The sequence below is a fragment of the Chiloscyllium plagiosum genome, unplaced genomic scaffold (assembly GCF_037043375.1).
Source record: "Chiloscyllium plagiosum isolate Xiang-an unplaced genomic scaffold, Cpla_swu_hap1 HiC_scaffold_6, whole genome shotgun sequence".
In the NCBI taxonomy this organism is placed as follows: domain Eukaryota; kingdom Metazoa; phylum Chordata; class Chondrichthyes; order Orectolobiformes; family Hemiscylliidae; genus Chiloscyllium; species Chiloscyllium plagiosum.
Window position 1 is genome coordinate 92,984,116 of NW_028270144.1, and position 22,931 is coordinate 93,007,046.

The 22,931-nt window shown below is 42.3% G+C and overlaps 1 protein-coding gene across 1 annotated transcript in view; it reads right to left on the bottom strand.

Moving 5' to 3' along the window:
- LOC122550779 (protocadherin Fat 4) overlaps positions 1 to 22,931 on the bottom strand; it is a 161,829-nt gene that overhangs the window by 52,804 nt on the left and 86,094 nt on the right. The window contains exons 9-10 of the mRNA XM_043692032.2: positions 21,618 to 21,725; positions 13,658 to 13,965 (exon numbers count right to left, since the gene is read on the bottom strand). Coding sequence (XP_043547967.2) covers positions 13,658 to 13,965; positions 21,618 to 21,725 — 416 coding nt within the window. The remainder of the gene's footprint in view (positions 1 to 13,657; positions 13,966 to 21,617; positions 21,726 to 22,931) is intronic.

The following is a 22,931-nucleotide window of genomic DNA, read 5'->3' on the forward strand; positions in this document are numbered from 1 at the left end:
AAATAACAGTATGCTGCCAGAAATGCTCACTCCAACAGAATGACAACAGTTGTGAAAAGATTTCTTCAGAAGTGTGCTTTTCTCTCATTGCCACTGAAATAACTCCGCAGGGGCTGTTATCCCATCACCAAGTCATGTGTTATTTACACGTGCAGAGTCCTTGACATTGATCCTATTCCCTCAGAGCCAGCTCTCAGAGTAAACAGAACCTCTGACACTCCTGTTTGTATCTGTCAACCAGAGCTCCCTAATTGGGGCTGTTAACCTAGTCCAATTAAAGAACTCTATGAGGTCCAATTGGCTAACCTCATTACAATCACTATACGATTGGTTCAAATGTTTTTCCTTCATTCATGGTGCACCTAATCAGAGTCTTGTTTAAAAACAAGAAAACTCTAACTGAGGAGAAAGTGAGGACTGCAGATGCTGGAGATCAGAGCTGAAAATGTGTTGCTGGAAAAGCGCAGCAGGTCAGGCAGCATCCAGGGAACAAGAGAATCGACGTTTCGGGCATAAGCCCTTCTTTAGGAATGAGGAAAGTTTGTCCAGCAGGCTAAGATAAAAGGTAGGGAGGAAGGACTTGGGGGAGGGGCATCGGAAATGTGATAGGTGGAAAGAGGTCAAGGTGAGGGTGATAGGTCAGACTGGGGTGGGGGCGGAGAGGTCAGGAAGAAGATTGCAGGTTAGGAAGGCGGTGCTGAATTCGATGGATTTGACTGAGACAAGGTGGGGGGAGGGGAAATGAGGAAACTGGTGAAATCCGAGTTCATCCCTTGTGGTTGGAGGGTTCCTAGGCGGAAGATGAGGCGCTCTTCCTCCAACCGTCGTGTTGTTGTGGTCTGGCGATGGAGGAGTCCAAAGACCTGCATATCCTTGGTGGAGTGGAAGGGGGAGATGAAGTGTTGAGCCACAGGGTGGTTGGGTTGGTTGGTCCGGGTGTCCCAGAGGTGTTCTCTGAAACGCTCCGCAAGTAGCCAGCCTGTCTCCCCAATATAGAGGAGGCCACATCGGGTGCAGAGGATGCAATAGATGATGTGTGTGGAGGTGCAGGTGAATCTGTGGCGGATATGGAAGTTTCCTTTGGGGCCTTGGAGGGAAGTGAGGGGGGAGGTGTGGGCGCATGTTTAGATTACATTACATTAGATTAGATTACATTACATTACATTACAGTGTGGAAACAGGCCCTTCGGCCCAACAAGTCCACACCGACCCGCCGAAGCACAACCCACCCCTACATTTACCCCTTACCTAACACTACGGGCAATTTAGCATGGCCAATTCACCTGACCTGCACATCTTTGGACTGTGGGAGGAAACCGGAGCACCCGGAGGAAACCCACGCAGACACGGGGAGAATGTGCAAACTCCACATAGTCAGTCACCTGAGGCGGGAATTGAACCCGGGTCTCAGGCGCTGTGAGGCAGCAGTGCTAACCGCTGTGCCACCGTGCCATCTTGCACCTCTTGCGGTTGCAGGGGAAGGTGCCGGGAGTGGAGGTTGGGTTGGTGGGGGGTGTGGATCTGACGAGGGAGTCACGGAGGAAGTGGTCTTTACGGAATGCTGATAGGGGAGGGGAGTGAAATATATACTTGGTGGTGGGGTCCGTTTGGAGGTGGCGGAAATGACGGCGGATGATGCGCTCTACATGGAGATTGGTGGGGTAGTAGGTGAGGACCAGTGGGGTTCTGTCCTGGTGGCGGTTGGAGGGGCGGGGCTCAAGGGCGGAGGAGCGGGAAGTGGAAGAGATGCAGTGGAGGGCATCGTCGACCACGTCTGAGGGGAAATTGTGGTCCTTGAAGAAGGAGGCCATCTGGGTTGTACGTTTTTGGAACCCACCACCAAGGACCAAAAACGTACAACCCAGATGGCCTCCTTCTTCAAGGACCGCAATTTTCCCCTTCTGGAGAAGATTAGGACGAGAGGTCACAGGTTAAGAATAAAAGAACTTCCTTTGAAGACGGAGAAGAGAATTCTTCTTCTGTCAAAGCTAGGATTCACTGTCTCATAGTGGAGACTTATAACTGAATTTATTCAAGGCTGAATTAGGTAGTTTTTGTTAGACAAGGAATCGATGATAATGGGGAGCATAGGCAGGAAATTGCAAGTGAATCTACAACAAGGGTCAGCCATGACTTTATTGGGTCAGAAGTCACATGACACCAGGTTATAGTCCAAGAGATTTATTTGAAATCACAAGCTTTCAGAGTGCTGCTCTTCACTTCAGCCAATGAAGGAGCAGAGCTCCAGCACTGGCATCTCCACATCATGGACTTTATTGAGTGACAGAGCAGGTTTGAAATGCTGACTGGTCTACATTTGCTCAGGTGTTCCTTTGTTTCTATTCCTAAGTCCTATATGTTTCTATGATCTTATTGCTTCTCATTATTGCATCTGTATTCTTATAAGAGCTGTACATTTTTGAGATGTGAAACTTTAAGAATATTGAGATGTTCTTCAATTTCATTTTCTAACAGGAAATACTTTCTTAAAATTAATTTCATTTTTCTGCTGCAGGCTTATTTCAGTGCAGAACTGTATCACAGATAAGAGAGTGAAGGAATTATAAGGAGTGAAAGCCTTTCAGATTTGATATAGACATATTTATATCAAATCTGGTAGTGGGTGGCACTGTGGTTTGCACTGTTGCCTCACAGCACCAGGGACTCACTCTGTTTCCACCACTGGGTGACCGTCTGTGTGTAGTTATCTTCATTCTCCCTGTGTATATGTGGGTTTCCTCCCATAGTAGATTGGCTGAGTTAAATTGCCCATATTATCCAGGATGTACAGGCTATGTGGATAAGCCATGGGAAATGCATGGATAGGATTTTAGGGTGGGTCTGAGTAGGATGTTCTTTGGAGGGTCGGTGTGACCTTGATGGACTGAATGGCCTGCTTTTCTCCACACTGTAGGGTTGCGATTTCCTTCTATAAGTTAAGTTAGAGCATGTTGCATGATGCTCTGCAACATCTCCCTGAAGAATTCTCCATATCAGGATGACTCACTCTTGGATTTTTCCTTGGCTTGTGCAGCACTGTAATTGGTCACAAAGGAGAATCTCAAGTTGAATTATGTGCAAATTTTCCCTCCATGTTGAGATGTGTTTGGTCTCCACTTAACACTTTCCTTAGAGACTGGGGATTCATTACGTGAGGAATCACTAGAGTGAACTCTGTTGGACTATTTCACCTCTCAGAACATTGATGCTTTAAGCCACTTCATCATCACTCTATTTCATAGCCATTATCTTGTTAATATTTTGGATTCTGTTAGATTTCAAGAAGTTGAAACATCCTCGTAAATATAACTGCGTTTTACAGTGATTAAAAATATTGCTACATCATGTGATTAATACAGTGCACATTTGTCTACCAAAATCATTTAAAAAGACCAAATCTCATGTGATTATGTGAGCTCAGTCTTGTGATCCAGTGGAGACTCATTGAGTGTGATTACAAACTCTGTTATGCACAAAGCAGAACTAACATGATGTCATGCACATACAGAAATACCATAAAAATATGTATAGAGCATTTCAAAAGCCTAAAACCTGAAAATCAATGCAATTTAACTCAAACAACAGCAAAATGCAGGAGTGATAAATATGTGGAAATGTCTGCATAATAGGAATAAAGTTTGTGTAATTTATACCAGGCCTGCTTCTTGTTAAACATATACAAAATCTAGAGGCATGGGACATGAGCAGTTCTGTTTCCTGTCTGCAGTACAAGCAGTAATGTGGTCAGTATCATCATGATAACTATCCAGTCTTTATTAACCTTAGTGGATTGTGTTAAACCTGATAAGTACTGAAAATAGATTTTACTAGCTCCCTATGTTGTCTTTGTAAAAATACAACAAAATGAATAATTGCTGTTTAAAGAAGTATTTTACAAGAAAATTATAATACCATTCATTGTTTTACAAATTATAAACCTTTATAACCTTTAGAAACATTATAAACCTTTCTGTCGATCGAAATGGCCGTGAACTAGCATAAGATTCTATGCGGAGAAAAGTATACCTTGGTGACAATTATAGAGTCACACAGCATGGAAATAGACCCTTCAGTCCAACCTGTCCATGCCATCCAGAATCCCAAACTAAACTTGTCCCACCTACCTGTACCTATGAATATCCCTCAAAACATTTCTTATTCACATACTTATCTAAATGCCTTTGAAACATTGTAACTGTACCTGCATCCATCACTTCCTCTGGCAGTTCATTCCTTATTCACACCACCCTCTGTTTAAAAATATTGCCTCCATGTATTTTTTAAATCTTTCTCCTCTCACCTTAAAAATATGCCCCCTAGTCTTGTAATGTCCCGCCCTAGAGAAAAGATACCTGTTATTCACCTTAACTATTCCCCTCATTATTTTATAAACTTCTACAAGGTCACCCCTCAACCTCCTATGCTCCAATGAAATAAGTCCAGCCCGTCCAACCTCTCCTCATAAGTCAAACCGTCCATTGCCCGCAACATCCTAGTAAATTTCTTCTGAACCCTCTCCATCTTAATAATCTTCCCATAACAGGGCAACCAGAACTGGACACAGTACTTCAGAAGAAAGGAGGAGAACATGCCCCAATCTACATCAACCGAGCTGAGGTGGAGAGGATCGAGCGTCAAGTTCCTAAGAGTGATGATAACTGACAATCTATCCTGGACCTCCCATGTAGATGTGATGGTCAGGAAGGCACAACAATGCCTCTTCTTCCTCAGGCAGCTTAGGGACTTCAGCTTGTCCATAAGGACTCTCACCACCTTTTACAGATGCACCATAGAAAGCATACTGTCTGGGTTCATAACGGCCTGGTACAACAACTGCTCTGCCCAGGGCAGTAAGAAACTACAGAGAGTTGTATGCACAGCCCAGACCATCACGGAAGCTAAACTCCCTTCTATTCTCCATTTACACTTCTCATTGTTGTAGAAAGGCTGCCAACATCACCAAAGACCCTTCCCACCCTTGTAATACTCACTTCTAATCTCTTCCATCATGCAGAAGATACAGAAGCTTGAATACATACACCAACAGGTTCAAGAGCAACTTCTTCCCTGCTGTTTATTAGACAGCTGAATGGACCTCTCTAACTTCATATGATGTTGATTTTGCTTTGTGCACCTCCTGTGTAGTTGTAACCTTGTATGCCTCACTCTGTCTAAGCACCCTATGATCTGTACGTCCTTGTTTGCTATATCCTTGTTTGTACTGCTCGCAAGACAAAGCTTTTCACTGTAATTAGGTACAAGTGACTGCAATATATCATATCAAATCAAAAGAGGCCTCATCAACCTCCTGTACAACCTCAACATAACGTCACAACTCCTATACTCAAAAGTCTGAGCAATGACAACAAATGTGCTAAAAACATTCTTAGCCACCCTATTTTTAATGTGTTGCAAACTTCAAAGAACTATGTACCTGAATTCCTAGGTCTCTCTGTTTTACAAAACTACCCAAGGCCCTACTTTTAATTGTAAAAGTCCTACCCTTGTTTGTTTTACCAAAATGCAATACCTCACATTTATCCAAATTAAACTCCCTCTGCCATTCCTCCACCTATTGACCCAATTGATCAAGATCTCTTTGTAATCTTAGGTAACCTTCTTCACTGTCCACCATACCACCAATCCTAGTATCACCTGCAAACTTACTAACCAAGCCTTCTATATTCTCATCTAAATCATTGATATAAATGACAAACAAAAGTGGGCCCAGCACCAATCCCTGTGGAACACAACTGGTCACAGGCCTCCAATTATCTCAGCCACTTGAAGCTCTCAATCTGTGGGAAGACTGTAAGTAATCAAATGCTTGTACCACCTGCATGCCCATCTCCTGCTGTCTTTCCGATTGGTATCTTGGTGGGTCATGTACCTCTTAAATGCACAAGTATAGTTCCAACATCATGGAAACAGTCTTGGCATATTCAACTGAATTCTCTGTGAGAACTCATGCAAGACAGGGAAAGGCAAGTCAAGATTGGAGATGAAGATGTATTTTGTAAAGATGGAAATTTAAACCACAGGGGACAACTGTCTGTACTTTTCCGTAATAAAAAAAGATAATGGCATGAAGGGCTCTTATGGCACAATACAAGTGTCACTACCTCTGAGCTAAGAGGCCTGTGTTCAAGTCTCACCTGCTCTAGAGTTCTTTCATAACACATCTCAACAGGTTGCTTAAAAAACCAATGTTTCTGACTGGGTGGATTAGCCCATGAAACCAGGTGGGTAGGTAGTTAAATATCATCCAGGAGTTTTACCAGCAAGGCTCCATTCTCTTCCTCTAATCTTCCATGTGAACCTGCCCACCTAACCAGACCGGAAGGCTGCATGCTGTAAAACGGTGGGGTCTTTCTTTGAATTTTCATGCTGGGCTCTGATGACATCACTGTGCCTGACTGCTACTTTGAGGGGGATAAAATGCTATGGATTGCCTGCCAGGTGAACTGCATCCAAAAGAGACAGCAACAGGTCAGGCCAGAGTAAGTAACAGCATATATCATGAGCATGTGACATAAATTAGACCCTGATCGCTGTTTTCAGACAGACCTAGCTGTAGCATATGTCTTATAGTTTTTAACAGTTTTACTGACCTGAAAGCTGAATTGGTATTAATTAGTAGGGCAAAAAATTAACTTAGTAATTGCAGTTGATATGAGTCATTAACTCTTTAGAAAAGTGGACAGAGTTTGCAAGAACACACAATAAGGAAAGCACAGGGTGAGGTAAGGACTGAGCACATTGAGAAATGAATCCTAATGAGGAATTCAGTGCATGGGACATGGGAAAGAGGTACTCCTTTTTTATCCTTTTTTTTCAGCCTCCAGTAGCTTGTCTTTTTTTTTGCCTCTAGGCTAGGGATTGTTTCTGTTATAAATAGGTATTGTTTCAGCCGTGTAAAGTAATAACTCATTGACCAATGAAAGACAAGGACAGCAAATTTCTTTCCCAAAAGGACATAAGAGAACTATGTGGGCTTTTAATGACAATGGCTACATTGTTGCCATTAGACTAGTTTTTTAAGCCCCAAAATTTTATTGAATTCAAATTTTAACCAACTACCATGGCAATATTTGAACCCATGTACCTAGAGCATGACGTTCTAGATAAACTGGTGAGATTACCACTCCTTCAACATCAGCCCTTAAGCCCTGCCACAAGGATGGATTTGTAAATCTTTGACATTCTCTATCCTAGCATTTTGTGGAATTTCCATCATTGTGTTTATTTCAGGCTGAGATAGATAGAGATTTTTGCTTCTCAGGGATATGAGGAGTGGGGAAAGTGGAGTTGATATCCAGGATTAGACATGATCATGAGGCTTAAGACCAGCGGTATGCCACAAGGATCGGAGCTGGGTCCACTGCTTTTGGTTATTTATATCAATAATTTGGATGCAAATATAGGCTGTATGGTTAGTAACTTTGCAGAAGACACCAAAATTGGAGGAGTAGTGACAGCCAAGAAGATTATGTCAGACTACAACGGGATGTTGATCAGATGGGCTGATGAGCCAAGGAGAGGCAGATGGAGTTTAATTTAGGTAAATGAGGAGTGTTGCCGAACAACGAGATCTTGGAGTGCAGATTCATAGGTCCTTGAAAATTGGGTCACAGGTAGACAGGATAGTGAAGAAGGCATTTGATATGCTTGCTTTTATTGGTCAGTGCATTGTGTATAGGAGTTGGGAGGTAATGTTGTGACTGTACAGGACATTGGTTAGGCCACTTTTGGAATACTGTGTTTATTTGTGGTCTCCCTGCTGTAGGAAGGATGTTGTTCAGTTTGAAAGGGTTCGGAAAAGATTTAAAAGGATGTTGCCAGGGTTGGAGGGTTTGACCTACAGGGAGAGGCTGAAAAAGGCTGGGGCTGTTTTCCCTGGAACTTCAGAGGCTGAGGGGTGACCTTATAGAGGTTTATAACATCATGAGGGGCATGGATATGGTGAACAGCTAAGATCTTTTCCCCAAGGTAGGGGAGTCCAAAATTAGAGGGCATAGGCTTAAGGTGAGAGGGGAAAGGTTTAAAAGTGCAGTGTTTTCATGCAGAGAGTGGTGCGTGTATGGAATGACCTGCCAGAGGAAGTGGTGGAGACTGGTACAATTACAACATTTAAAAGGCATCTGGATAAGTACATGAACAGAAAGGGTTTAGAGAGCTATGGGCCAAATACTAGCAAATGTGACTCGATTAATTTAGGATACCTGGTCGGCATGGCTGAGTTTGACCAAAGGATCTGTTTTGTGCTGTACATCTCTATGACTCATTGACTGTATGATCATATTGAATGTTGGAATAGGTTTGATGGCCCACACAGCTCTACTGCTGTTGCTATTTCTTGGTTCCTTGGAAGAAGGTAAGTTTTAACTTATTTTTGTGCAGGCAAGAGGAACTGAATTGTAAACTGGACTGGCTGAAATGTCCTCCTCCAATTGCCTGCTGACTGCTCTTTCAGTTGAACCATACCAGCTTGATGTGAATAAGAAGGGCTTATGCCCGAAACGTCGATCCTCCTGCTCCTTTGATGCTGCCTGACCTGCTGCGCTTTTCCAGCAACACATTTTTCAGCTTGATGTGAAGCCAGGCAACTGCATTGAGATGTTGCTGTTAATTCAGACCTCAGAATATGGCTGGCTTCTTGCTCTAGAGCAGTTGGTAAGTTAGCGTACTCCTCTAGGCAGCTATCAAAAATTAAAACCTGACATTTTGTTGTAACACATTTGATTCGCTCTGGAAAAATATCAATTGAGATTGAGATATGAACCTGCAAAATTAGTGAATTGGAAAAGACCAACTGCAATACTTTATTCTCATGTTTCAGCATACAATTTAAACCTGACTGTAAACATTCTGTTTTTATTTGGCTCAGGAGTTAACTTGTAACCCGTAACAACATTCCTGTTCTGACTATCTGAAAAATGACCCTAATCACTTCGTGCTTAGAAAGGCCAAGTTTTCTCGGTGAGGGCATGGTTGAAATTTGCACAGTGATACATGTCACTGATCAGATAATGCCATAAATAACAGTCCAGTAATTACTGGTCCTGAGTATCCCATTGACAGGATTTTATTTACTAAAGAAAGCCTGAGGTTCTGGTCTGTTTGTGTTAAATTACATGATGTCAGACAGTGCAGTAGTGGGGCAGAAAAACGAGTCTGGATTGACTCACCTCCTTACACCTCAGATTAGTTAATCAATTCCCAGATTCTCCTCCTTCCTTAACCAGAGGCAAATTGAATATCTTTAGGGTTGCTTTGCTCCCTGGTTGGCATGTAGTGTGTTGGTTGATTGGAACTGTGTCAGCTCTCTGAGGCAGTATTAGAAGAAAGATTTTCCTTAAGATGTGGTTGATACTTGCAAGCCATTATTTGAACCAGACACATTAAGATTCAACTGCATTATATAGGACTGACTGTTGTAACATATGTAGACCAGAAGAAGTAAGACTTGTAAGTTAGCTTCCCTGAAGGATGTTAGTGAGCCCAATTGAGTTTTTACAATAATCTCACGGCTTTCATAACCATTTTCTGGCACTTGGGTCCAAATTTAAAAATTCTTTGATACATGAGGTAGGTCTGAAAATCTCCAGGCCATTGCTGAAGATTACTGACTCGCTGTGGCTCATTAATTAGAACTGGGAAAACACAACTGGAAGCAAGAATTCTTTAAGCAGCTTCATGAAAACTCCTCTAAAAAGTTGGGTAGCTCAAATATGATAATGGAAGTTACCATTGTTAATAAATTGCACATATTCAAAAATATCTAAGATTTGGCTTGTGTTAGATTGTATTTTGAAGAGAGGTTACACACTTCATATTAGGAAAATAAAAATTCTTCCTATGAGGATTTTTCTATCTAGATCCAAAAAGAAGAGAAATAAAACCCAAAGTTTGGAAAGCTAGAACAAAATACAAAGTTGTGGGAATTACAAACCATATCAACACAATAACTGTGAATGCAACACTAGCTAAAGTTTCAGCACTGCTGTCTTGCAGTGAAAATGAGTACATGATGCATGTGAACACTTGTGATGCTGATCATACAAGACACTATTTTAGTGAGAGCATTAGCATGGCCACAGTGCACCTGCACATAAAGTGTGCTGAGTAAGCAGTTTGTGATGTCTGTTAAAGTGCAAAACACCGACTGGATTCCAGCAGTGCCATGTCCAACCTGAACACTCCAACCAATCTTTGCTCTTAACCTCACACAGTTGAACATCCATTCAACAGCAGGAAGGACTACCCACAACTGGCAGTAATGTGATACTTAAAATGACTTGAAGTCTGCAGGCAGTGTTGTGGCAAGTGATCAAAGCCTTGTTTGTGACTTGAAAGACTCTGATCAAATTCACTTTCTCCCTCTCATGGGTGCTATAGGACCATAAGATATGGCAGCAAAACTACGCCATTTGGCCTACTCAGTCTGGTCCACTATTCATACTCAGATATGTTTCTCAGCCCCATTCTTCTGCCTTCTCCCCATAAGATTTGATTCCCTTATTAATGAAGAACCTCTGCTAAGTGGGTGCTGTGATTTCTATTCTCCTTGACCTGGCCAACTCTGAGTGAACAGAACCCCTGACACTCCTGTTTATCTCTGTCAGCCAGGGCTCACTGATTGGACCAGATTAACAGCCCCACTCAAGGAACTCATTCTATGAGGTCAACCTGGCTGACCTTGTTCCAATCAGTGCAGTGTTGTCTACTTTTGCCATACTTTTCACCACCTCTTCTCAATCCTTTTGCACCCTTTTTAATATAAGTGCTTTCTCCCTACCCCATAACTGAGTTGAGCATTTTCACCTCCTCCTACCTGTTTAAAATAGATCTGTTTGTTCAATATTAAATATATCAAATGCTTCTCAGAGAAAACCAGCTCTTGAATTCATGCAGAGGAGGATAAACTATTTGAACAGTGAGGAAGAGAATAAGGTCAGGGAGAAAGACACACACCTAAGGACCATATCCAGCCAGGGGCTATAGGAAACAATTTCCAACCTCAACATCAACAATGCACAATCAGATGTTCCCACTTTTTAAACAGGACACAACTGAAATATGCTACTTCTTGCAGATAGAACACCAGCCACAGCGCAGGCCTGGGACAGCGGTGAAAGTGACCATGACCATACATGTTGACATATAAGATCCTTTCAACCTGCGCTTGGAGATATTTGCAAAATCTATTTGCAGTGACCTTTGCTTATGTGCAACCTTATCCTGCAATGGACAAGGAAGTATGTCAGTGAGAGTGGTCCGGTGTATTTGGGTGATGTGGCTGCCATGGTTAAATAACTGGCAGTATATCCAAGTGTGTGATGTGGATGTGAGCTTGCAGCAGTGATAAGCACAGTGATGGTTTGTTGAAGCAATGACTGTGAGGTATAAATTATGTTTGATAGTTAAGTGAATTAAGAAGTGCGTGAGGTTACAAATTCAATTGCAAGGATAGGGATTTTTAAGGTAAATTTACAGACCTTGGCCAATTATATGGGATCATCAAACTTCTTGTGACACTGTATATTCTTGTATACTTGCTTTAACTTTTCAGATTTTTCCAAAGGCCTCTTTGCCTTCTGTGGTTAGGGCATCTGTCCTCATCATGCACCTCCTGCACCAAGACCTCCATTAATGCATTAGACAGCCTGGGACTATGCTCTCAGCAATCTAATCCCATTACTCACAGTTTCTCCTTCTCATAATGTCTTGGCCAGCCAATTCTAGTACCTGTTCCAGCCAGGATGCAACTTTCCTTGAAGAGATGCAGGCTGTCTTTGAGTGGTTCTTACCTTGCACCTCTGCTGAGGTGTACAGCCATATTTAAGACTGGGCAACAGGCACCAGTCATGTGAATCAACAGACAGCATTATGTTTCCTTGTTACCCACATCACACACAATGATCTTGCACCCATTTTCAGGGATATCCCAACTTTTCGCTTAGTACCTCTGCAGGTCTACCTGTAACCCAGCTTGTAGAAATTCAGATCTTTGTTACTTTCCCATACTTTAGACCATTTCTACCTACTCCTCTTCATTTGATTTTCTCTTTGGTATTTGGAACAATCTGCAGAGGCCAGTATCACGTTACCAAATTACCCTTTAATAACACATGCACAGTACTTAATACTGGTCTGACGTCGTCAGAGCCAGCTCTCAGAATGAACAGAAACCCTGACACTCCTGTTTATCTCTGTCAGCCAGGACTCACTGATTGGACCAGATTAACAGCCCCACTCAAGGAACTCATTCTATGAGGTCTACCGGCTGACCTTGTTCCAATCAGTGCAGTGTTGTCTATTTTTGCCATACTTTTCACCACCTCTTCTCAATCCTTTTGCACTCTTTAATATAAGTGCTTTCTCCCTACCCCATAACTGAGTTGAGCATTTTCACCACCTCCTGCCTGTTTTTAAAAAAAAATCTGTTTGTTCAATATTAAATATATCAAATGCTTCTCCGAGAAAGCCAGCTCTTGAATTCATGAAACCTAAAGCTTGTGTCAGTTCTATGATAAATATAGCCCTTGGTTTCACTGTGAATCACAATAGAATTTAAAGTGAAAATTCAGATTAATTTGGCTTTGAGATATTGAATTCCTCATCCACTGGAGAACAAGAATCTCACCACACTTTACGTCAATCTTTCTGAACTTTGTGGACATCTTTTATTAGAGCGTTGAAATGCTCAAGGGAATAACTTCACCAACAGGAATAAGATCATGATTGAAAGTAATTTTCCACTGTCTTCATTTGACATGAGCTGTTTGTACTTTTCCAAAATTAGAGAAATACAAAAGATGACATTGGTTCCTCACCCAATTTTAAATAGTTTTGACTAAACATCAATAAATTGGAATGTGAAATCAGAAACTGAGAAAAGAGGCTTTTTTTTTTCTGTTTCCAACATTTCCCTTACATTGCTGGTTTAAATCTTTTGCAATACATTGATTCATTTTGATGATAGTCATCATGGCAGCACAGATGGCTGCAGGAAATAGGGAACAGGTCAGTTCCAAAGATCAGGAGCAAGCAGGATGTGGAGTAAATTTAAAATTTATAGGGAAAGCAGAAAGATGTCGAGAATCTAAAAACAAAAGGAAATCATTTATCGGTATATCTTAAATGGAAAATTAAAAATTTAAAGTTGAGAATTCACATAAGCAAGGTGAAAAAGCTTTCAGACTCAAATCTTGGAGAAACCTAGAGTCCGAGAGATATACAGCACGGAAACATACCCTTTGGTCCAACCTGTCCATGCTGATCAGATATTCCAACCTAATCTCGTCCCACCTGCCAGCACCCGGCCAATATCCTTCTAAGCCCTTCCTATTCATATACCCATTCAGATGCCTTTTAAATGTTGCAATCGTACTAGCCTCCACCACTTCCTCTGACAGCTCATGAGCATTTTGTTCACAAGTGCGCTCCATAGTGAAATTTTAAATTACAATTTATCTTGAAAAAAATCCATTAGAAGTGTACATCTGGAAATTTATAATGAGGAAAATAGTTTCAAAGATAGGACATTAACTTGAGGATAGTCAGTCATGAGATTCATACTGGAAGCAAGTACAAAGGTAACCTTTTTTAATATGATAAAGTTGATAGATTTATTAGTTCATAAAAATGTTCTTACCTTCCCCGTTCTTGTTGCAAAAATCTTGTGAAACTCTCCATCTGCTACATATTGATCAGTTACCAGCTGAACAATTCCACTTCCAAGATTATAAGAAAACTCAATTTTACCATTTATTATTTCCAGTGCAAGAAATTCACCGTCTGCACCTTCTTTGTTGTCGTAGTTATATAAGAGCAGGGAATTTTCTCTTATTGTGGCAAGTTCCACATAAATGATATTGTTTGTAGGATCAAGAGAAGGAAGTTCCATGTAGGAGAGCTCTTCAAATCCAAGGCTGCTATCATCGCATTCATTCCCACTTGTTCCTGTATGGGAATAGATGGGATAACATATTGGGAAAGTTACACAGAAGGATAATGCAATACAATTAGAGTCATAGAGATTAGAGTCACAGCACAGAAACAGACTCTCCGGTCCAACTCGTCCATGTCCTAACTTAATCTAGTCCCATTTGCCAGCATTTGGCCCATATCCTTCTCAACCCTTCCTATCCATATCGCCATCCAGATGCCTTTTAAATGATGTAATTGTACCAGCCTCCACCACTTGCTCTGGCAGCTCATTCCATACACGCACCATCCTCTGCATGAAAACGTTGCCCCTTCGGTCCCTTTTAATTCTTTCATTTCTCACCCTAAACTCTAGTTTAGAGTCCTCTAGTTCTGGACTCGCCCACCCCAGAGAAAAAAATCTTCTCTATTTATCCTGTCCATGCCCCTCATGATTTTATAAATCTCTATAAGGTCACACCTCCACCTCCAACGCTCCTGGGAAAACAGCCCCAGCCTGTCCAGCCTCTCCCTATAGCTCAAATCCACCAACCCTGGCAACATCCTTGTAATTCTTTTCTGAACCCTTTCAAGTTTCCTTTAGGAAGACGACCAGAATTGCATGCAATGATATTTACGTTGGCAGTGGCAAATGTTTATATTGAGGTATTAGAAACACGAGTCATAGAGTCATACTGCATGGAAATAGACCATTGGGTACAACCAGTCCATGCCGACCATGTTCCAAAACTAAACTTGTCCCACCTGCTTGCGTTTGGCTCAGTTTCCTATTCACTACTTATCCAAATATCTTTTAAGTGTAGTATCCACCACTCCCACTGGCAGTTCATACCACACACTAACCACTCTCTGTGTAAAAGGTTCCCTTTTGTGTCCTTTTAAATCTTTCTCCTCTCACCTGAAAAATATGCCCTCTAGCATTGACATCCCCCACCTTAGGGAAAAGACTTCTGCTATTCACCTTATCCAGGTCCCTCATGATTTTACAGACTTCAGTAAAGTCATCCCTCAACATCCCACACTCCAGTGAAAGAAATTCCAGCCCATCCAGCCTATTTGTGTAACTCAAACCCTCCATTCGCAGCAACGTTCTGATCAATCTTTTCTGAACCCTCTCCAGTTAAATAATATCCTTCTTATAACGGGTGACCAGAACTACACACAGTACTCCAGAAGATGCCTCAGCAACATCCTATACAACCTCAACATCACCGAACTTGTAAAGTCTAAGTGGTTTATATGGCTGGCTACTACAGCCACTAAATATCTCAAATATTAACCGAAAGAATTGCAGATGCTGTAAATCAGAAACAAAGACAGAAATTGCTGGAAAAGCTCAGCAGGTCAGACAGCATCTGTAGGGAGAAATCAGAGTTAACATTTCAGGTTAAGTAACCCTTTGTCAGAATATTCTGAAGAACGGTTACTCGACACAAAACATTAACTCTGATTTCTCTCCAAGGATGGTGCCAGACCTGCTGAGCTTTTCTTGAAATTTCTGTTTTATCTCTTAAATATTTTACACCAACAACTGAAGACCTTGAATTCTATCATTCATAAACATATGTGCATAAATATATTATGATGTTTTTATAGTCCCATTCAAGTTGCAGAAATCTTGAAAAACTGTCAATATGTGATGAGCTTAGAGCATGGTGCTCTAAGCTCATCACATATTGCTATGATGTTGTGGCCATAACAGAGACATTGGTTTCTCAGGGGCAGGAATGGTTGCTGAATGTTCCAGGGTTTAGAACATTTAAAAAGAATAGGGAAGGGGGAAAAGAGGAGGGGGTGTAGCACTGCTAATCAGAGAGGGTATCACAGCTACATAAGTTATCATTGTCGAGGAGAGTCTGCCTACTGAGTCGGTATGGATGGAAATTAGGAACAGAAAGGGAGCAGTCACCTCATTAGAGGTTTACTATAGGCCCCCCCAATAGCAGCAGGGAGATGGAAGAAAGCATAGGTCGGCAGATTTTGGAAAAGTGTGAATGTGGTAAGGTTGTTGTAATGGGTGACTTTAACTTTCCTAATATTGATTGGAACCTCCTTCGAGCAGATGGTTTGGAAGGAGCTGTTTTTGTAAGGTGAGTTCAGGAGGGTTTCCTAATGCAGTACGTTGACAGGCTGACGAGGGGAGAGGCCATTTTGGATTTGGTGCTCGGCAATGAGCCGGGGCAGGTGTCAGATCTTGCGGTGGGAGAGCATTTTGGTGATAGTGACCACAACTGCCTCACATTCTACATAGCTATGGAGAAGGAGAGAAGCAGGCACAATGGGAGGATATTTAATTGGGGAAAAGGAAACTATGATACTATCAGACATGTATTGGGAAGCATGGATTGGGAGCAATTGTTCCATGGAAAGGGCACTATAGACATGTGGAGACTGTTCAAGGAACAGTTGTTGCGAGTGATGCATAAATGTGTTCCTCTGAGACAAGCAAGAAGGGGTAAGATAAAGGAACCTTGGATGACGAGAGTGGAGGAGCTTCTCGTCAAAAGAAAGAAGGCAGCTTACATAAGGTGGAGAAAGCAAGGGTCTTGCTCAGCTCGAGAGGATTACAGACAGGCGAGGAAGGAGCTCAAAACTGGTCTGAGGAGAGCCAGGAGGGGGCACGAAAAAGGCTTGGCAGGAAGGATTAGGGAGAATCCAAAGGCATTTTACACGTATGTGAGGAATAAGAGAATGATTAAAGAAAGAGTAGGGCTGATCAGGGATAGCATAGGGAACTTGTGTATAGAGTCTGAGGAGGTAGGGGAAACCCTAAATGAGTTTTTTGCTTCTGTCTTTACTAAAGAAAAGGACCTTGTAGTGAATGAAACCATTGAGGAGCAGGTAAGCATGCTGGAACGGATAGAGATTGAGGAAGCTGATGTGCTGAAAATTTTGACAAACATTAAGATTGACAAGTTGCCAGGGCCAGACCAGATTTGTCCTCAGCTGCTTTGGGAAGCGGGAAATGTGATTGCTTCGCCACTTGAGAAGATCTTTGCATCCTCGCTGTCCACCGGAATCATACCTGAGGACCGGAGGAAGGCAAATGTAATTCCTCTCTTCAAGAAAGGAAATCGGGAAATCCCCGGCAATTACAGACCAGTCAGTCTCACATCTGTCATCTGCAAGGTGTTAGAAAAGATTCTGAGGAATAGGATTTATGACCATCTGGAAGAACATGGCTTGATTAAAGGCGGTCAGCATGACTTTGTGAGGGGCAGGTCATGCCTCACAAATCTTATTGAGTTCTTTGAGGATATTACTAGACAAGTTGATGAGGGTCGAGCGGTGGATGTTGTGTATGTGGACTTCAGTAAGGCATTTGATAAGGTTCCCCATGGTAGGCTCGTTCAGAAGGTCAGGAGGAATGGGATACAGGGAAATTTAGCTGTCTGGATACAGAATTGGCTGGTCGACAGAAGACAGCGAGTGGTAGTGGAAGGAAAATATTCTGCCTGGAAGTCAGTGGTGAGTGGTGTTCCACAGGGCTCTGTCCTTGGGCCTCTACTCTTGTAATTTTTATTAATGACTTGGATGAGGAGATTGAAGGATGGGTCAGCAAGTTTGCAGATGACACAAAGGTTGGAGGCGTCGTTGATAGTATAGAGGACTGTTGTAGGCTGCAGCGTGACATTGACAGGATGCAGAGATGGGCTGAGGGGTGGCAGATGGTGTTCAACCTGGATAAATGCGGAGTGATGCATTTTGGAAGGTCGAACTTGAAAGTTGAGTACAGGATTAAGGATAGGATTCTTGGCAGTGTGGAGGAACAGTGGGATCTTGGTGTGCAGGTACATAGATCCCTTAAAATGGCCACCCAAGTGGACAGGGTTGTTAAAGTATATGGTGTTTTGGCTTTCATTAACAGGGGGATTGAGTTTAAGAGCTGTGAGATCTTGTTGCAGCTCTATAAAACTTTGGTTAGACCGCACTTGGAATACTGTGTCCAGTTCTGGTCGCCCTATTATAGGAAAGATGTGGATGCTTTGGAGAGGGTTCAGAGGAGGTTTACCAGGATGCTGCCTGAACTGGAGGGCTTATCTTATGAAGAGAGGTTGACTGAGCTTGGACTTTTTTTCATTGGAAAAAAGAAGGAAGAGAGGGGACCTAATTGAGGTGTACAAGATAATGAGAGGCATAGATAGAGTTGATAGCCAGAAACTTTTTCCCAGGGCAGAAATTGTTAACATGAGGGGTCATAGTTTTAAGCTGTTTGGCGGAAAGTATAGAGGGGATGTCAGAGGCGGGTTCTTTACACAGAGAGTTGTGAGAGCATGGAATGCGTTGCCAGCAGCAGTTGTGGAAGCAAGGTCATTGGGGACATTTAAGAGACGCTGGACATGCATATGGTCACAGAAATTTGAGAGTTCGTACATTAAGTTTACCTAACATGAGGATCAATGGTCGGCACAACATCGTGGGGTGAAGGGCCTGTTCTGTGCTGTACTGTTCTATGTTCTATGTTATTTTCTTATCAGTAATATTACAATGGAACTGGCTGTTGTATAATACAACTTAATATATTTACAGAGTGGGCTGTACTGTACCAGGACTGGAAGCTAATAAAATAAATGCTCTGTATCAAAATATATAGATCTACTGCTGTTCAACAGTGGGTCAACATGGAGTTTAAGTAGATATATCTTTCACTTGATGTACCACTTCAAGTATCAATCAAACATTCAATACGTTCATCAATCAAATGTCTCAGGAACTTTAGTAGATGTAAATCAGATAGGGTGAAGAATGTGTTAGGTGTTTGCCCATTATTAGAGAGTTCAAATCCAGCTCATATGGATAGGAAGAGACAAAAACTGCAGATGCTGGAATCCAAAGTAGACAAGTAGGAGACTGGAAGAACACAGCAAGCCAGGCAGCATCAGGAGGTGGAGAAGGCAACATTTTGGGTGTACGATGAGTCCTATCACAATGCTGGAAGCATCTTGCACCGTCTTTTATGCTTTTTCATCTGTGATGAGGTGAGATTCTCACTAAACAGTAGTGAGATGCCAATTGGCAAGGATTAATGATTGTTAAATGCCTTGTTCACAGCACCATTTCATCCCTTAATTTTCAGACTTCCAACTTACCAAACCATCACCAAACACAATGTTAGGAAAACTCAACAAGGAAATCAGAGAAAGCACCAGTGAATTTGATTCACTACTTACTCTGAATGACACTAGGCACCAATATTTCAGGGGATGCTCCATGGGCACCAGTCAAATATACCACCACATTCAAGGAATTGGCATTCAACATGTGCCATCTTCTAAGAATCCTTATGGCACATCTCCAATCCATTGCAGGATGCTTTTGTACATCAATGCTACACCTTGGGCTGCACTGGCAATTCTCATTGTAATGCTGCAGCAAGGTCACTGTGTGCTCAGTCACACACACCCAGCTTGCGGACTGGACCAGGCTGCATTACTGGGCTCTTCATTCACTGCCATAGCACTCACTCACTCTGAGCCTACCTGGATGCTCAGCATTCCAGTCTTGCCTTGTCTTGCCATTTTGTTCTTTGTCCCCTCAGCCAGGATTACCACGTGCATACTACAGCTGTTTTGCCATGTCATTTAGCGCAGCTGCAAAGCCCAGAAGCTTGTCATATTTGTCAGCAGTCCTCAGTCAAATCTGGGGAGATAGCCTATGCTCAGGGGATCCCAGTCGAGAGTGTAGTGTTGGTAAAGCACAGCAGGTCAGGCAGCATCTGAGGAGCAGGAGAATCAACGTTTTGGGGATAAGCCTTTCATCAGGAATTCCTGATGAAGGGCTTATGCCTGAAAAGTCGATTCTCCTGCTCCTCAGGTGCTGCCTGACCTGCTGTGCTTTTTCAGCACCACACTCTCGACTCTGAGGACTGCAGATGCTGGAGATCACTTTCTCCTCAGGGGATCCCAGCACAGTAAGTATGGGAGCCTCCCATACCAGTCCAGACCCCGTTCGGGGCAGTCAGAGTCAGGAGCTTACCCTCAAAAGAGGAGAGGAGCCAAAGGATGGGCAGCCTACCACCTGTCAAGAGCTTTTCTGTCCTGCTGTGGGCTTTCTGCACAGAATGAGAGAGAGGCAGGTATTCTGGGAGATGAACGTAGATGGCAAAGCTGTTTTGTTGATGCAGGTGGGTAGATGTCCCAAGCATGTAAGTAGGCAGTATAGAGTATGCAGGGTTAGAAGTGTTGGTGGTTGGTGTGAGTGAGAGTGGGTGAGGGACATACTGCAAGCAATAGTGAGAGTGTTAGGACATGAGTCTTTGTTGGAGCTGGGTACAGAGCAGAGAGAGAATGAGTGTGAAGTATCAGACAGAAGATGGCAATACTTAATCTATCAAAGTGGCCATTGACTTTTTTCCCATAGTGCTGGGAATTCCTGCATAGAACTTATACTGCTTTAACCTGGTGGCAAAGGCAGACCAGGCTGGCATGGTCTGATCTCATGGCATCTATTGCTGGTGTTGAGGTAAGAGGAAGTCCCATGTTTGCACCATCCTGTCCAGTAGGATTTCCAAGACCTTGCCCATAAGTAGGGGTACCAATTTTCCCCTGTTTGCCATCTCTGGGGCAAACATCAGCAACTGCTCAGGGCAGCTCTGGACTGACAGTCCTTGTCCGGGTTCACACTATGCATTTAATGATAACACAGGCACAACAGATTGTTGGTGAGTTCTGGAATATTCAGTGAGTAGTGACTTGTCCTGGGAATGGTGCGTGGTAAGATGGGGTAGAAATCAATTTTAATTTTAACTTATTCACTTTTTGTGGGATTTGATGTGGCTGGCTGGCCAGCATTTATTGCCCATTCCTCATTGCCCTTGAGAAGGTGGCTGTGCGCTGTCTTCTTAAACCAATGCAGGCCACCTGCTGGGTTGATCCACAATGCCATTAGGGATGGAATTTTGACCCAGTGACAGTGAAGAAATGGCGATATATTTCCAAGCCAGAATGGTGACTAGCTTGGAGGGGATCTTGAAGGTGGTACTGTTCCCATATAACTGCTGCTTTTGTCCTTCTAGATGAAAGTGGTCATGTGTTTAGAGGATGCTGTCTGAGGATCTTTGGTGAATTTCTGCAGTGCATCTTGTCGATAGTACACACAGCTGCTATTGAGCATCGGTGGTGGAGGGAGTGGACGCTTGTGGATGCAGTGCAATCAAGGGGGCTGCTTTGTCCTGGATGGTGTCAAGCTTTTATAGGAAGATGCTATAGGATTGGGGTAGATCATTAATGAAGTGAGTTTGATAAGATGCAGCAAGAAAACGTCACGGTGAGGCACCGTCCAAGAGACTCGACATAACGAGGACCTAGCCAAAAATATTCAGCCCTATGTGATTGACTTTTCATGACTTCAGGACAGCTAAGGGTGAACAATTAGTTCTATATTACCAGTGTTACTATGTTACATGATATAACAAAGAACACTTTACTGAAAATGTGTTTGGGGGCTCTGTATCCATTTCCGAATAATCAAAATGTACACCACTCTCAGGCTGGAAGTGGAAAAATGCTTTCTGGAGTAATTCTAGTCTGTGAGCTAGAAGAGACATAATGGGTTGAATGGTCTTTCTCCATACTGTGTGATTCTCTGATAATGTTACTTTTGATAGCATCTACACTCATCAATATACAATTCAGAAGAAGATAATTGTGATGTAAGAGAGCACTTACCGAATGGGCAGCTACAATTGTATTCAGTGGGAAGGTTGACACAGGATCCATGGTTCAAGTGACCATGTGACATTGCACAGTAGTTCACAATAGTTTGACACAAATTACCTGTAACAAAACCTCATTTTATTATTGATGTAGCATGATATAGTCTACTTTTTCTAAAATAACTTTAACATGTTCATGATAATATAATATTGAAAATAAACATTCTGGATCCTACAAAATTATTGTGAAACATTCATGTCAGCTATGTGGGAGATGTAAGGTAAAAGTTCATGTCAATTAATCATCATACTGAGAATTTCTGCTCAGGGTTACAGCAGTTGGGTGAAAGAAAGTGGAAGGAAACCCAGAAAATGGATGGCAGCCAGAACACTTCTTTTAGAATTCATAGCAAGTGCCTGAACAGTAACATAAAGATCTATCTTCTCAAGTGGGGAATTGCATTTATGAAGAAAGAGAGTTTAAAGAGTTTTCTTTTAAAGGAGAGATTGATAATGGCTTGTAAGGCTAAACAGAAAATATTGACTAACATTAGGACTAGGAAGGCAAAATGATTGATCAGATTGACTTTCCAAGAATATTAAGAAACTCAGATATTTCTGAAGGCTGAGGACATAAGGGAGTGAAAGTTTAGAAAGACAGGATGATGCCAATAAAGTGATTGGGCGATAAGCCAAAGGCTGAGGCCAGAGAAAGGAATAAAGTCAAATGGACTGACCTGTGTATATGGTGTCTAACTTGATAAAGAAGGAATCACTTGGCCTCACACACTAGATCCGGAATTCTCAGTGAGGCTAGTGGGTGTCTGAAAATTTTCATGGCTCAGTCAATATGCCTCAGAAGAAAGTGCCCACAAGAAGGAATTTCATTATTGAATGATGAGTCAGGCTTCTGTGAGGCCTGTTGTCCCTAGAATTAAGTTGGAGGAGCCACAAGGGCTGCTGTGGGTGCAGGTGAGTTCTTTAAAAGATCTGCTCTAATTCTGTTGGACTTCATTCCAGTTCAATAAACATTACATCTTCTCAACATCACCACCCCTCCCAACCCCCACTAGCTCATCAAGCTCCCTGATGCCATCACATGCTCCCATCCACCACCCTTCTGACTATTAACATTCCCCATGCCAGGCTATGGGGAATGCCAGGCTACATTCCATCCCTCTTCACGTCAAGCGATGGCATTCCCATGCCCATCAACCACTATATACATTTCATAGAGTCAGGGGATTCTATAGTGACTGTAGGATGTATTAAAATAAAGTTTTTAAAAAAATTGTTAATTGACATTCCACATTCCATAAAAAATAAA